Raw genomic sequence first — 17,102 nt, forward strand, 5'->3', positions numbered from 1 at the left:
CTCTCTTCTTCCGGGCTCTGAAGTGTACACTCAGGTGTGCTCCTTTCCACACTGTTAAGCTGTGATGATGTCGTTATCCACGCAGGAAATGCACACAAGCATCCCTCAGGGTTCACATTGGCTGAAAGCTCAGAGCTCATTCTTAAATAAAGGTTGATAGGCCAGTATTAGGAAACAAAACATTTATTTCAGTCCATAAAAAAAAAAAAATGTTTCAAAACAAATCTTTGACAGAAAAATAGGATATTATGTTAATCAAAATATGGATTAAGAATCCATAAAAAGCTGGAAATATAAAAATATGGATTTGCAATCCATCACAATATTGAATTAACACTAATAAGTGTAACATCATTTATTCACACGTCTGTTTGAAAAGTAAAATGGTCTTCTTCATGAGGACACTTGGTTGTTCTATTGGTCAGTGCACAACTTCGGGTATCCACAGTGGAGTGTCTGAGGAAGCCAGGCCCCAGTGCACTGTGGGAAGGGTTTTAGAGCCTCAGTCCTCCAGCAGTATGTCCACCTCCTCCATGGGAACCCTCAGTCTGAGCTCCTTCTCGGTCATCAGGTCCAGGAACTCCTGCACGTGCTCAGGGAAGAGTTGCACCGCGTCCATGTATAAACCCTTTGGATGGACACACGTGAGCACACACACACACACGTCAGAAACCATGTCATATATTGTGACCAAAACACACCAAAGAGCTAACTAATTATCACTGTTTAATAATTTCATCGGTCACTGTGCCCACCTTTGCCCATGGGACGTCCTGTAGAGCCTTGTAGAAGATACCTCTTCCCTTCTCCACCTTCCCCTCTGACACCTACAGCACACAACAAAACACCAGACATCAGCTACAACACACAACAACACACCAGATGTCAGCTACAACACACAATAAAACACCTGACGTTAGCTACAACACAACAAAACACCAAACACCAGCTTCAGCAATACTTCCAAGTCTCCTTCATCCCTCGGCTGTTGGAACAAACCTGAGGATCTGATAACTGCAATGATTTAAGGGTGTTTTAAAGAGGTGTCTTAACAGGAAGTTCATGTTTTAAAGAGGCGTCTTTTTACCAGGAAGTTCATGTACATCCTCCACAGCAACGGACAGTGGACCCCGTGCTCTGTTGCTATGGCATTCTCAAACAGCGAGCGGATACGGTTGCTCAGGCCGTTCTCTGGCAGGCTGGAGAGGGTGTCACCATAGCAATCAGACCTGCCAAGAAGAAAACAATAACTCATGAAAAAACATCCACGAAATGAATCTAAATGTGAGCTACTACAGCAGTTCTATTCCTTTTTTGTGTTTGTGTGTCTTGTTATTGACATTATTAGATTAAGTGATACTGATTAGAGCCTTCATCTTCAGTGTTCTCACCTCTGAACAGAGTCCACTAGCTGCTTCCTTTGCTGCTCTGCGCTGATGGCGAACAGGCGTGGCACGACACTGGCACTAGCCTTGGTCACGCTGTGGAAGAAGCGGCGAGCCCTGCCAGCGCTATGGTAGCGGTTCTCCACCTGCACATACAACTGCCACAGAGAAGTGCTGGAGGCAAAGTGGGCCAGGGCCGAGGTCAGCGCCAGTCTGATATGGCTAAGTGGGTACACGTTGGTGCTGGTGTGGTAGCGCAGCAGCGCCACCTGCTGGACAGCCAGGGCCTCACACTCTGAGACAGAGCTCAGTGTCTGTATGTCACACATTACTTCACTGCTAGCTGACTCCTGGGCTGACATACTGGAGTGTTGCTCCAGCCTCTTTCTGGCCAGGTTGTAGACAGCATCAGCAGCATCAACCCCCACAGTCAGGTACTGGAATAGGGCGTAACACCCCACCAGACCTTTGACCTGCCTGGACTTCTTGGATTGCCCCTGCCCCGCGGCCCCCTCCTCCTGCCCAGGCAGGGAGCTCACCACAGCCTGCTCATAGGCCTTCCTGGCCTTCAGCACGGCCACTGGAGCCAACTGTCCCAAGAAGGGGGCATACGAACTACCCTCTGCTAGCTTGGTGAGGATATAGACCGCTGGTGAAGACATGGCGGTCGTAACAGTCGTCCCTGCCCCGCCCGTATCCCTTCGCCAGGCCTCCTCCACCTCCAGCTGGGCGTAGAGCAGGCAGAGGTCACACAGGGCAGGGTCTGCCAGCCCTCCTGCCACACCCAGTCCCAGGGCTGTGTCGAACACCTTGTGGGCCTCGTCCAAATTCCCTAGCAGCCACTCCAGGTGGGCGTACTCCCTCCACAGGCTGAGGCGTCCCCGGTTCTCTGGCTCCTTCAGCAGGCGCTTGGCCAGGCGCTTGCTCCTCTTCCCCTGGGATTTCACACGCTTCTTGTTCCTGCCGCGCACGCACCTCAGCACCTTAATGTTACATACAGAGTGGAAGGACAGGAGAGACATGAGCATTAGTGGGAGAATCTCAATGGAGAATGAGAGGGGGAAGGACACAAAGTTCAGCATTAAAATGGAATGAAAATACATTTCATCCTGACTACAATGAACTTAAATTTCCTTCACGATTACCAAAGTAATTGAACTTGGCTGAGCATATGCTTGCCTGGCTCTAAAGCTTATAGCTGGGGTAACCTGGGTTTACCTTGAGTTTCTCATACTGGATCCAGTGTAGTGAGAGGACAGCTCTTTCCTGAGCAGAGAACAGAGGCAGAACCATCTGGAACACGTTGTCTACAAACTCCTCCCCCTGCTTACACAGCCCCACCCCCCTCCTGGCACCCTGCAGGGAGGTCATGTGACCCACGGGGCTGACCCCAGGAACAGGGAGGGCATAAGAGGTCAGTGGTGAGTCAGGGTGGTGAACATCCCCCAGTAGAGCCTGATCATCCAGCAGCAGGCTACAGGAGGGGGCGCTGTAACAGGAAGTGTCAGCAGGCAGACCCAGGAAGTGCAGGAAGGACAGAAGAAGACATAGCTGGAGGTCTGGGCGGGCCAGTCGGATCATAGACGGCCCAATGTCATCAAACAGCACCTACATAGAACACACACATGCAGGCAAGTGGTAAGACATAAATAGCAACAGTAGGAACCCAGTTTTTAATGGTAGATATATCCCAGTTTTGGCACCACTATCACCAGTAATCACAGCCAATACCTGTCGGTCCGGGTCCTCACAGTCCTCCACCGATTGGCCCTTGGTTTTGTCCGGCCTCCATGGCAGCCAATGGATGGCCTCGCGTGACGTCTCCACATCCAACCAGATCCTCCACTTGGGCCAGGTTTTATCCTTCACCTCCAGTTCCTCCTGATCTTCTTCATCTCCATCATCTGTCACACAGAGGTTCCAAAGGTTAACATTATAACACTATGACTTACGTCGCCAAAACGTCCTAACGTGCTACTAGTGTAATTACAGTGTTATAACACAGAAATAAGAGCAACCATGTAAAGTGTTAGCACAGGTTTTAGTACAGGCAAGGCTATAAAGTTGTTAACCTTGTTCACTGGGTTGGAGCCAGCCCCCTCTCTCCTGCTGGGTCATCCAGGCTCTCCATCCACTGGCCCCTCTCTCCCCGACACGGGGCTCCCCACTGTCCCAGAATGGCTCAAAGAACTCCACCTGGAGGACCACAAAGGGGCAAAGGCCAAAGGGAGGGTTTAATACAACACAGATATTTATATCAATCCCTCAATACTACAGTAATAAATACTGTACAATCACACAGAGGGTGGAGGAGAGGGAATGTTGGGTATTTCAACAATGTAATCATTTGTAAACATATCATGATTCATGGGTTGATGGGCAGTTGTCTCCATCTGCGCTGAGGTCAGCAGTTCTCCTGACAAGAAGAACAACAGACTGAACTGCAGGACAAGCCTGCAGGACAATAACTAGGTGGAATTAATTAGTCCCTCCATGGTAGTGCATGCCTCTCTCTGCCGTCACACAGTGCTGCAGTGATCAGCAGACCAGACCTCCATGGAGAACAGCAGAAACACATTAGTGTGGAATAAAAGGTGGTCCTGTTTAATACTGCATTCGTTTCTGGAGGACACATTGCTTGGATCATTTTCTAATAATAGATGATTACAGAGTACAGCCACATGGAGTCGCTCTTGTCGTCATTAAGATGAATTTATTTGGCCTGAAAAGGAGATCTTCTAATTACTTGGTTACGAATCCAAAAGCTGAAGGATTTTATATATCCATATAGATTTAGTGGCAGCGTTGGGATCCAACCCATTTACATTCTTATTAAATATCACCGTCTCTGAGACAAAAGACAGATAGGCTCTGAACGTGGGGCTTTGGGCATGAGTACTTCCAAATCCTATATGGTGTGATATCTTAACAATACAAAGCTCAATTTACATATTTTCCAATAGCCACACTATCCATACCACTTGAAATGCATAGCCAATATATATTGCTTCATTATAGTACTACGCTAGTATAGGCCTTGGAACAGAGACATAGTGTTAAGGGACGGTCTCTCATCAACAAATACAACCCTGATCAATTAAAACAGTTCATAAAAGCTAATGCTGTGTTTACCATGTGGACACACACATAGCAACATGCCCTTGCTTCATTTGAGGTATTATACATTCAGAATTATGTCTCCGCTATGTAATGTTGCTGGTGCTGGGAGGACAGTGAGCTGTGAGCCTGAGCTGTCAGCAGTTCTGACAGAAGAGCAAACAGGCCATTATGTGTTCTCTCAAATTAGAATGCCCCACTGCTGGAAAAAGGTCTCTATTAAAACCTGGTCATGCATTTTAAAACAACCCCCTTAGCAAAGTTTCCATGTAGTGTGTAAAGTGACAAGGCCCAGACCAGTCTGAAGGGCACTCTGTGGAGAGGGCCCCAGCACTGCTTTAATGCCAGTGACAAAAAACAAACAGCATTGGTGCACTGGCTTTGGATAAACAGCCAATACAGTAACACCAATTCATCATCAGTCTATTCTGGAGGGAGATTCCAGCTGTATATGAGTACATGTGTTGGAACATGTGTGTTATTTGCAGAGGAACTTGGGGAATGACTGTGTGTGTGTGTACCTGTTGTCTGGTGGGTAGGTCCTTGACAGTGTCTGGCTTGAAGAAGGTGAAGTCCAGTAGGCCCTGGAACAGACACACAGCTTTCTCTGAGTGGCCAGCCTGCCTGAGGAAATGACACTGCTGGAGGAAGATGGCTGCAGAGAGAGAGGAGAGAGCATACAATACCACATCATTAATTATAATTCCTCACACAGATCACCCAGTTCAGTTACACCTATTAGAACCAGCACGTGTGCATTAGTTTAGTATGAGCTCTTAAAGATGAATTTATTGAAAAATCCTCAGACTTTGAGAGAAACAAATAGCATGATTAGGAAGAAAGTGAGATTATTTTTTTTTGTAAGTAATAACAGATAGATAATCTTCCCTGAATGAAAAATTCAGCAGGCAAATTAAATCTGCACATCCCTGAGGTCACATGATAGGTCAGCTTCTCAAAATCTTTTTATTGCCCCTCACAGTAGTCTACATTATTCTGAATAATTATCAAGTTATAATTAATGCAGCGGTCTCCTGCAGATGTTCCCTTTAAGTTGGGGTTACATTGCCCTGACTTGTAACCTGGTCCCAGATCTGTTTGTGCTGTCAATGGCCATAGGAGTTGGCCAGACAGCACAAACAGATCTGGGACCAGGCTACCTGCCTTGTACTGCCAGTACAGAGACCGTCTGCATTTTCAAAAAGGAACCAAACAGTCAAAAAGAGTCTCCCTCAGAGGTCAGGTGGAGATATATGCCAAACACTGCAATGTAAGCAGAGGCTATGGTCAAATTTTAGTACATACGGCGTACATCTCCCACACTGTTTGATCCGTCCACAGTGCAGCTTCAGATATGCTAGAATATGTACTATTCAACCACAAGAGGGAGTCTGGGACCATCATCTTATAACAGTAAAACAATTGAAGAGCTTTTGTATCTATTAGGTCAAGTTGAGAATACCAAAGATGTCATGAGTGATGACATACATTGGTTGAACCTGAAAAAGCTAGCCTATTTTCTATGGTTGAACCTGAAACAGCTAGCCTATTTTCCATGGTTGAACCTGAAACAGCTAGCCTATTTTCTATGGTTGAACCTGAAACAGCTAGCTTATTTTCTATGGTTGAACCTGAAACAGCTAGCCTATTTTCTATGGTTGAACCTGAAACAGCTAGCCTATTTTCTATGGTTGAACCTGAAACAGCTAGCCTATTTTATATGGTTGAACCTGAAACAGCTAGCCTATTTTCTATGGTTGAAACTGAAACAGCTAGCCTATTTTCTATGGTTGAAACTGAAACAGCTAGCCTATTTTCTATGGTTGAACCTGAAACAGCTAGCCTATTTTCTATGGTTGAACCTGAAACAGCTAGCCTATTTTCCATGGTTGAACCTGAAACAGCTAGCCTATTTTCTATGGTTGAACCTGAAACAGCTAGCCTATTTTCTATGGTTGAACCTGAAACAGCTAGCCTATTTTCTATGGTTGAACCTGAAACAGCTAGCCTATTTTCTATGGTTGAAACTGAAACAGCTAGCCTATTTTCTATGGTTGAACCTGAAACAGCTAGCCTATGTTCTATGAATTGCAGTAGTTGATCTATAAACCTAAATAGTTCCACTATGTTCAATACAATTCCAGGTGATTTCAATAATCGAAGCATCGCTGGATAACATCAAATCCATAACATAGTTTTCTACCCTTACATAACAGTTAGCTGTGGTCAACAGATAGGACTGTTTGAGTGGGCTAAATCAAGGTTTCCCAAACTCGGTCCTGGGACCAAGTTTGGGAAACCCTGGGCTAAAAAATGTGAGGCACTCGCTTCTATTTCTGATTGTTTAAACCTTATCATTACCTTGCCATTATTTTTCATTAAATTAAGGCTGTACTTGAAATGCTCCTGGAGTGCATCCCATCCTTATCATTGTTCAGCAGGCTAAAGCCCTGACAAGACAGTTCCATGTCCAGCCCAGACTGACCACTGGACAGCTAGTCTAACTAGATGATAGTTTCATTAGGCTAATTGAGGGGCAGATGCCAGAGGGCCAGGAGGCTAGTCCAGGACTGTAGTACTCATATCATGGCTCAGCAGCATGGACACTGGAGTGGACATCCATGACCCTCTCTCCCTTTCTCACCCTCCTTCTCCCCTAGTCCATCTGTTCCTCATCTCCTGTCAGTGGTCAGAAACATTACGCAGCACAAACCTGTTTAGGGGTCTGTTCAGGAGAATGAAATATGTTATAGAACATTGCAGATAGATGTGTACTGTATAAAACATATATAATTGTCAGTCATTGGGAAAAAGGAATCTTGTCAGTTCTATTTATGACATTTCTAGCTGCACAATTCCACATTTGTCTACTGAACGAGGCCCTGTGCCACATCCACAGACATCTGGCAATGACATCATGATACACATTAATTAAATTTAGTCTGTCATGACAGATTATAACCACATCAAATCCATACCAAAGACGTCTGAAAGGAGTTTAAAGGAGATACAGTGCTGTGAAAAAGAATTGTCCCCTTTCTGATTTTCTATATTTTTTATACTGAATACTATCTTCAAACAAAACCTAATTTACAAATAACACCCCAAAAAAAGTATACTTATTTTATTTATTTAATTAACAATATTAAGCAACACTCAATTCCCCTGTGTGAAAAGGTAATTGCCACCTTACACTCAATAACTGGTTGTGCCACCTTTATCTGCAATGACTGCAACCAAATGCTTCCTGTAGTTGTTGACCAGTCTCTCGCATTGCTGTGGAGGAATGTTGGCCCATTCTTGCATGCAGAACTGCAGTAACTCAGTGACATCTGTGAGTTTTCAAGCATGAACTACTCGTTTTAAATCCTGCCACACCATCTCAATTGGGATTAGGTCGGGACTTTGACTAGGCCATTTCAAAACTTCAAATTTGTTGCTTTTTAACCATTTTCATGTAGACTTAATTTTGTGTTTTGGATCATTGTCTTGCTCACCCAGCTGCACTTCAGCTCACAGACGGATTGCCTGACATTCTCCTGTAGAATTCTCTGATACAGAGCAGAATTCATGGTTCCTTCTATTAGGCAAGTCGTCCAGATCCTGAGGCAGCAAAGCATCCCCAAACCACCACCATGCTTGTCCGTTGGTATGAGGTTCATACAGTGGAATGCAGTGTTTGGTTTTCGTCAGACTCAATGGGACCCATCTCATCCAAAAAGTTTAATCAAGTTTGCCAAAAAACGCCTGGAAGCACCTGAATAATCATCAAGACTCTTGGAAGAATATTTTATGGACAGATGATTCAATGGTGTAACTTTTTGGGTGTACAGGGGCAATTACTGTTTCACACAGGGAATTGGGTGTTGCATAACTTTGTTATGTGATACATAAAATAAGTAGCACTTTTTTTGTTATTTGCAAACTCAGGTTCACTTTATCTAATATTAGGTTTTGGTTAAAGATCTGATATTTCAGTTTGAAAAATATGCAAAAATAGGGAAAATCAGAAATGGGGCAAATACTTTTTCACAACACTGTACATAAACAAGCACACACTCCGGCAGAGACAACAGCAGCTTTCACTTCCAATAGAATGACAACTAATCCACTCTTCAACTCTCATGGTGACAGACACAGTCCGAACATACACAATGAACCACATACAGTTCAATACAGCAGCAGGACAGGACACAATGACAAGGGGAAACCTGAATCATAATACTCGCTCTCTGCTCGCCTCTACAAATATTTACATTGGCTAATGCTTCTCAAGTCTCAGCCCCTCTGCAGTACAGCCATGTGCCAGTGAATAAAAGACGAGAAAGCAAAAACCAATGACTTTCCATCACAACCAAACAGAACAAGTTTGTGAGTTAGTGCACATTTCAGTAATCCTCTGTCTATAATGTAGAAGCTATCTCGGGGGAAAAGTTCTTAATATGTTATTAATGCAAACATTATTAAATATAAAGTATATAGTATGTGGCTTGGACCATTACCCAGCATGTGTTCATCAGTGCCCGGCAGCATCTGGTGAGAAACCATGCTCCCATCCTGCACCGCCGCCAGCGTGCTCAGACACTTCCCGTATACCGTGTTGACCTTTGACACGGAGAAGGTACTGAAGTGGCTCTGCATGAACAGCAGGTACTTCCTCCACAGGGGGGCGCTGTTGGGGTGCAGGAACACCAGCTTTTTCCACTCCTTCAGCAGGGCTGCCGGCTCCCACAGCTCCCTACAGAGCCGCAGTCGCTCCAGCTTCAGTTCCACGCAGCTCGGGTTATTCTCCACTGCTCGATCCAAAATGGCTACCTTCTTCTCCAGCGTGGCCCGCACTGACCTCTTCCGCCGCTCGCTCTCATTCTCAGAGATGTCAGCAAACACCCCAGGCGCCCCAGCTACCTCGTCCTGTAATACAGTTCTGGAAGTTATTATGTGATTTGTTGTACCAAGATACAGGCCAGGGACTAGAATTTTTCCTGACACGTTAAAATGTCCCGGAAATACTCTTGGCCCTAGTAAAATTTAATGTGATTTGAATGGACTGATTGGTGTGGTGTGTAATTATGGGGTTTTAACATTGAGTAGTGTACCTGGAAGAGGACAAACTGAAGCCAGGTGTGTGTGTCTGTGGGGGTTTCCCTCAGCCTCCTATTGAAGTCCTCCACCCGTTCAGCCAGCATGACGGCAGCATTGTCCCTGGGAGTAGAAGGTTGTTCCTCTGCCTTGCCATGCTCCGCCTTCCCCTTCCCCTGGAGCCACAGGGACGTGGAGGAGTCATACACCCCCAGGGGGTTGACCCAGGAGCCCTGGCCTTTGGCAGAGCCACCCCCCTCTGCCTCACCTTCCAGACAGGAGGGCACAGGGATGAAGGGTAAGGTGGTGGTTGTGGTGTCCTCTGGTGGAGGTCTGGGCAGCGTGGGTTTGCCATCAGACATCAGCAGCTGGCGGACGGTGGGGGAGAAGTAGCGGTTGGGTCTCTGTCTCCTGTCCACTCTCTTCTTCTCTGGGCCAGACTCAGCCCAGCTCACGGCCTGAGACCGCAGGTCCAAACCCAGAGAGGAAGAGCCTTTCCTTTTGTACCTTTAAAGACATTACAATCATTAGTCATATGTAGAATCCCTGTAAAGAGAAATTGCAATGTATTGAGAGCGTTTTGAACTGGGGTGCGACTCGGTAAGGGAGGGCAGGGTGAGAAAGAGAGAAAAAAGTAGAAATAAACAGAATTGTCTGCGTCACCTGACCTCCTCCAAAAAGGAAGTCCCTCTGCAGCAATACACCAAGCACCAGTCCAATCATGGCTATATTGATCACATTTCACTTAACTTGCTGTGGTGTGTGTGTATTGACTACAAATTAAACCCGACATCATCTGAAACTCAATTTGTTGCCCTTGTGCAGTTAATAAAAAGATCAGAGGGTCCTACTACACCGCTTCTGTGGACATGCATACGTATATAGACACACACTTAGAAATATGCTAATGAAGACAACCATACTCAGAAGCAAACTGAGTTAAAAGAAGACACTACATGACCAAAGGTATGTGGACACCTCCTCGTTGAACATCTCATTCCAAACTCATGGGCGTTAATATGGAGTTGGTCCCCATATGCTGCCATAACAGCCTCCACTCTTCTGTGAAGGCTTTCCACTAGATGTTGGAACATTGCTGCAGGGTCTTGCTTCCATTCAGCCATAAATACAATAGGGAGGTCGGGCACTGATGTTGGGCGATTAGGCCTGGCTTGCAGTCGGCGTTCCAATTCATTCCAAAGGTGTTAGATGGGCTTGAGGTCAGGGCTCTGAGCAGGCCAGTCAAGTTCTTCCACACCGATCTCGACAAACCATCTCTGTATGGACCTCGCTTTGTGCACAGGGCATTGTTATGCTGAAACAGGAAAGGGCATTTCCCCAACTATTGCCACAAAATTGGAAGCACAGAATTGTCAAGAATGTCATGTATGCTGAAGAGTCAAGATTTCCCTTCACTGGAACTAAGGGGCCTAGGCTGAACCATGAAAAACAGCCCCAAACCATTATTCACTATGCAGTCGGCAGGTTGCGTACTCCTGGCATCCTCCAAACCCAGATTCGTCAGTCGGACTGGCACGTGGTGAAATGTGATTCATCACTCCAGAGAGCGCGCTTCCTCTGCTCCAGAGTCCAATGTCTGCGAGCTTTACACCCCTCCACCCGACGCTTGGGCTGCTCGCCCATGGAAACCCATTTCATCAAGCTTCCGACAAACAGTTATTGTGCTGACGTTGCTTCCAGAGGCAGTTTCGAACTCGGTAGTGAGTGTTGCAACTGAGGACAGACCATTTTTAAACGCTACGTGCTTAAGCACTCACCTGTGCCGTTCTGTGAGCTTGTGTGGCCTACTACTTTGCGGCTGAGCCGTGTTTGCTACTAGACTTTTCCACTTCACAATAATAGCACTTACGGGTGACCGGGACAGCTCTAGCAGAGCAGAAATTTGACTGACTTGTTGGAAAAGGTGGCATCCTATGACAGTGCCACGTTAAAAGTCATTGAGCTCTTCAGTGAGGCCATTCTACTGCCAATGTTTGTTTATGGAGATTGCATGGCTGTGTGCTGGACTTATACACCTGGTGTGGCTGAAATAGCCAAATCCTCTAATATGAAGGGGTGTCCATATTGTGTACAGTGCATTCGGAAAGTATTCAGACCTTATTCATGCATTATTCTAAAATTGACAGTGCATGTCAGAGCAAAAACCAAGCCATGAGGTCGAATGAATTGTCCGTAGAGCTCCAAGACAGGATTGTGTTGAGGCACAGATCTGAGGAAGGGTACCAAAAAAATGTCTGCAGCATTGAAGTTTCCCAAGAACAGTGGCCTCCATCATTCTTAAATGGAAGAAGTTTGGAACCACCAAGACTCTTCCGAGAGCTGGCCGCCCGGCCAAACTGAGCAATCGGGGGAGAAGGGCCTTGAACCCGATGATCACTCTGATGGAGCTCCAGAGTTCTTCTGTGGAGATGGGAAAACCTTCCAGAAAGACAACCATCTCTGCAGCACTCCACCAATCAGGCCTTTATGGTACAGTGGCCAGACGGAAACCACTCCTCAGTAAAAGGCTCATGGCAGCCTGCTTGGAGTTTAGCAAAAGGCACCTAAAGGACTCTCAGACTATGAGAAACCAGATTATCTGGTCTGATGAAACTAAGATTCAACTCTTTGGCCTGAATGCCAAGTGTCACATCTAAAGGAAACTTGGCGCCATCCCTATGGTGAAGCATGGTGGTGGCAGCATCATCATGCTGTGGGGATGTTTTTCAGCAGCAGGGACTGGGAGACTAGTCAGGATCGAGGGAAAGATGAACGGAGCAAAGTACTGAGAGATCCTTGATGAAAACCTGCTCCAGAGTGATCAGGACCTCAGACTGGGGTGAAGATTCACCTTCCTACAAGACAACGACCCTAAGCACACAAACAAGACAATGCATGAGTGGCTTTGTGACAAGTCTTTAAATGTCCTTGAGTGGTCCCAGCCAGAGCAAACTGAAAATAGCTGTGCAGCGATGCTCCCCATCCAACCTGACAAAGCTTGAGAAGATCTGCAGAGAAGAATGGGAGAAACTCCACATATACAGGTGTGCCAAGCTTGTAGTATCATACCCAAGAAGACTCAAGGCTGTAACCGCTGCCAAAGGTGCTTCAACAAAGTACAGAGTAAAGGGTCTGAATACTTATGGAAATTTGATATTTCCGGAGGGGGGGGGGGGGGGGTTATAATACATTTGCACAAAATAATTTGTGGGGATTTGTGTGTAGATTGATGAGGGGAAAAAACAATTTAATCAATTTTAGAATAAGGCTGTAATGTAACAAAATGTGGAAAAGGGGTCTGAATACTTTCCCGAATGGCACTGTACATATGGCAACAATATATACCCCACAGTGAGCGTACATCTTAGGCACGTCATTATTCAACTCACTAAGTATGTAGGGCATAGAGTGCGCTCTGACAGGAAGGAAGGAATTTATAGCAGTTAAAAGCTTTGATTTCAGCACCCTGACTGTGACTGCAGGCTGAGGGCAGTCAGAGGGCTGAAGTAGTAAAACCACCTGTGAGAGATGGATTACTGCAGCGCTACAGACACAAAACTCTGCGCAGCTTTTATTATCACCCCCCCCCAACTCCACCCTCTGGCCACCCAAGCTCGTGTGTGATGATGTGTACTGTAATGGAGCTGACTGACTCCCTCTCTGATTGACCTTGCGTTGGGAGCAGAACCAGGCAGGGGGGTAAACTAAACACTGCTGGCCAACAGATACCCTTGCAACAATATCGTGCCAACCTGAACCGTACGGTTATTTTCGCATTGTCCTTTCCAGTGCGAGTCCATCGACAGTGGTGGATGCGCAGCCAGGCCAGTGAGGTATATCTCAGCTCTGTCCAGCTCAGTGGTGTGGACAGGGTAAGAGTGGGTTGATGATGGCTGACGGACAGCTACACCAGAGCTGAGATGGCAGTAATGGTGGTGGTGCAGAGGTGAGGGGTGTTAGAGTGGGGAGGCGGAGGGTGGGAGCGGAGGAGGAAGGAAGGTTACATACCTAGCGATATCTCCTCTGTAAAGTGATTTGTACTCCCAGTTGGCACGGTCTGCTCTCCTGTCCACGCAGAAGGGCTGATCGGTGGGGGTCTGGAGGTCATCCAACCACACAAAAGACCCCTCCACCTGAAACTGAACCCCCTCACTACAGACAGAGATAGTCAGGATCAATGAAGAGTATAGGCCACACCTCTAAAGAGGGGTGGGTGAGGTAGCGAGTCAGCGTTTTCATGATTGGCACAAAAGACAATATAGGGTTAGTGGTGCTATGTCACACAAACATGATGCCATAATGGAAATTGATAAGAAAGCTTTTCATAAAACAGACATAATCGTTAAACATTGACAGTACAGTAACAGATTAGTCGTTAAATATTGCCAGTACAGTACAGATAAAAAATAATGGCAACATTAGGATAATTTGACTGTAGCTTGAAGGATAAGTCACACAAGTCTCCTATGGAGGAGCCAGTCCTTGAATTGAGAGAAAGAGAGACAGGTGTGTGTGTGTGGACGTGTTTACCTATTCTTGTGGGGACCAGAAGTCTCCACAAGAATAGTAAGCCGAACAAAAAATTTACCAACTGGGGACATTTTGTTAGTCCCCACGAGGTCAAATGCTATTTCTAGGGGGTTTATGGTTAGAATTATGTTAAGGGTTTGTTTTTAGGGTTAAAGTTAGGGTTAGGGTAAGAGTACGGGTGGGGGGTAATTTCATTGGCAGCTCAGAGACCACCAGGCTTGCTTTCGCAGTTAAATTCAGAGTCTGAGTCAAGAAGAGCTACTCCAACTGGCAGTCAGCCAAGACCCCCAGAGTATACCTCCCCTAACGCACTGAGCCACGGACAATGAATCTCCCTACCTGGAAACACTTAAACCCTGAAACAGAACAACTACTACAGTAATACCAGCCATGGGCATCTTACGGTAGGAGTGCTGGTCTAGGATCAATCCCCCCCCTGTCCAAATACTCTTATTCATTATGACATAAATTGCGAAACTGATCATATATATTCCTATTAGAGCATGTATCCTGGGTCTCACTGGGAACAAAATGAGTGAGGTCATACCTGGGAGGAGTGCTCTCAGCCTTTTTTAGGAGGTCACTGGGGTAGATAGTATCCGAATCTGAGCCACTGCTTGCTGGAGAGGGTTCTCCACTCTTCTTCTTGTGCTTCTTCTTTTTCTTCTTCTTCTCCTTCTTTTTCTTCTTGTTGGATTGGACATCATTCTTATCCTCCCTCTCTGGTATAACGTGTCTGCTGAGAAATGTTAGTAGTATACATATAAGTACAAATATCACAAGCTGTTGATTTTGGGGTGAAACTACCACCACGTCAATGCTGAGATCATATCATCCCAAAAAAGTATAAGATATTTGGAGGTAAACTTCTTATAATTGTGTAATAAAAACAAGATTGTGTAGTAAAATTGAAAGCTACTCAATAAAACCTCCAGTGCTTCTCAAACGGGCAGAATGCCTTATCCTGTCTCCTGTACAATGGAGCATGTAATACTATTGAGTCACAGTGAAAGGGAAATAATTGAATAACGATTAAACACTTATGAAAATAACACCTTGTTTCTGCCGATTGTGTTTCGTTGGCTTTCTCAGTGGCTCGTTGGTGAAGAGAGAGAGCGTCATCAGTGCGGAAACTTTGATTGTTCAGCCATTCTAGTTCTGAGGAGAGAGAAGAGGAATGTCAAATCAATCACAATCAGTTCTCTAGGGCTTTTAAGCACAAGAATTAATCAGGTTTGGCGACAGCTTTTTTCAGAAGGAAGCCCACTGATACAGTAAATGCACTAAAGATAGTTCTATGTCAAAGAGTTGTCATATCGCATTGTGCCAATGGGTTTAGAGTTTAATTTTATAAGGACATGATATAGTACACCTTTTTGGTTAGATTAAGGTTATGGTGAGGGCCCGATGGGCCAATGCACTGCTGACCTACAGTAAGTGAGTGTAGGTAAATTGTTTATCATGCTTATTCACCTGGCCACACCACTGAGTAACTAACGTTAATGTTTATCAAATTATAGCTATGGATGCATATTTTGGGGGATGTTATGTTACGAGCAGAGACACTTAGCTAGCTATAGTATAATTGTGTTGTGACCAATGAAGCTAACAAGCTAGTAAAACTAGGACACTGACACTTTCAAGCAGGAACGTTGCACTTACGTTTAATTTCACTAGATCTCTCTTTGAAAAGCCGTCACAGAACGGTGGCTAACACATCCACTAAACATAAATAAACATTTGTGGGTCTTACCTTTAGGTGCAATCTCAGCTTTTGTATTTGATAATCCTGCAAAAGCTGGAAATAGTGCCATGTTGATAGCCTCTGCGTGTAAACAGTCGCATGAATATAACGTCATCTCGAACGCGCCTGTGGTTTGTTGGAGAGGTAGAATTTTAGGAATCGCATAATTTTAGGCTGCTAAAATCCTGTTCTCTTGAATGCAAATTGTATGATTGAGTATGAGCACACAAACACACTTCCATAGACTGATTAAACCGTGATTATGCCTGGGACATATTGTTGCAGACTGCGAGATTATTGCCTAAAAGTAAATCTTGGTTTGAATGCAGTAGTTTAATTCACAAAATAGACTCAATCAGCACAGGATTTATAATATTTTAATTGTATATTCCCTGATTGATACACCTGTCATTTTCAATTCCGCGACTAAAAGTAAATAGTTCCGTGTATGCTTGCGGTGACCAATCGCCGATCTCCACCATTCCTCCCAAAAAAACTTCAATCGAGCACCTGCCAGATCAGGATGTATGATTTTGAGGAACTAGGCAGACTGAAATAAACGTCTTGTCGACAGCAATAACTATAGTATTACAAAATGCTCTGTGATACAAAGTAGACTGTCCGGCCATACCGTTTTCCTAAACTACTCAGGTAATATTAGGCGCCATTGTTTGACGCATTGCAGATCCAACGTAGCCAATCGTGGGCTCCCGTACAATGGGCAGAATATTGCAGGTCCACTGTATCCAATGAGAAGCGCCGTCTCAAAAATAACTGCAATTTCTCCAGCGTCAACAGACACTGGCCAGTGTTTTTGAGTATTCTTCCGCAGAGATAAAACAGTGCGTTGCATAAAGTAGAGCGCCATGTTCCAGCTCGAGCGCATCAGAATACTGTATATTCATTGGCACGGGATGCAGTGAGGAGTCACTGGACAGACCGGAATCTGTCGATTATACTACAGCTGCACTGTTGGCCACATGACCAAAGCCAATGTCACAACTTATTTTGTGCCTATGTATGTCAATCATTTACAGATTTTTGTATTTACTGTTTTGGTTGTAAATATGACATCTTATTAGGTTTTAGTTTTTTTATAATCACAAAACAGCATGCAGAATTTAAAATATAGGCTATAGATATTGAATAGTGATCCATCCCCTGAAGGAATGCTCCTTGTAATTTCATTTTTAGAAGAAATTATATATTTCGGATTTCATGACAAATGCTGAAAACAAGTTGATTCT

At 45.0% G+C, this 17,102-nt stretch overlaps 1 protein-coding gene across 2 annotated transcripts; it reads right to left on the reverse strand.

The window, feature by feature from the left end:
- Positions 1-165: 165 nt before the first annotated feature.
- LOC139383830 (NRDE-2, necessary for RNA interference, domain containing) lies at positions 166-16,549 on the reverse strand. 2 transcript variants are annotated; one of them, XM_071128405.1, is made up of 15 exons: positions 16,261-16,549; positions 15,865-15,981; positions 15,167-15,269; positions 14,659-14,850; positions 13,590-13,733; positions 9,599-10,088; positions 9,005-9,413; positions 5,024-5,157; positions 3,458-3,581; positions 3,117-3,289; positions 2,604-2,993; positions 1,392-2,368; positions 1,088-1,229; positions 756-827; positions 168-628 (listed from the first exon to the last, which is right to left on the reverse strand). In XM_071128405.1, exons 1-15 carry the CDS (start codon positions 16,265-16,267, stop codon positions 503-505), a joined length of 3,600 nt encoding a protein of 1,199 aa, XP_070984506.1. In that variant the 5' UTR covers positions 16,268-16,549; the 3' UTR covers positions 168-502. The 2 variants fall into 2 exon arrangements, with proteins under 2 accessions (XP_070984507.1, XP_070984506.1); XM_071128406.1 differs by lacking the exon at positions 16,261-16,549 and having other exon boundaries at positions 166-628; positions 14,659-14,847; positions 15,865-16,152.
- Between the last annotated feature and the right edge of the window lie 553 nt (positions 16,550-17,102).

Source organism: Oncorhynchus clarkii, chromosome 25 (assembly GCF_045791955.1).
Source record: "Oncorhynchus clarkii lewisi isolate Uvic-CL-2024 chromosome 25, UVic_Ocla_1.0, whole genome shotgun sequence".
NCBI classification, from domain to species: Eukaryota; Metazoa; Chordata; class Actinopteri; order Salmoniformes; family Salmonidae; genus Oncorhynchus; species Oncorhynchus clarkii.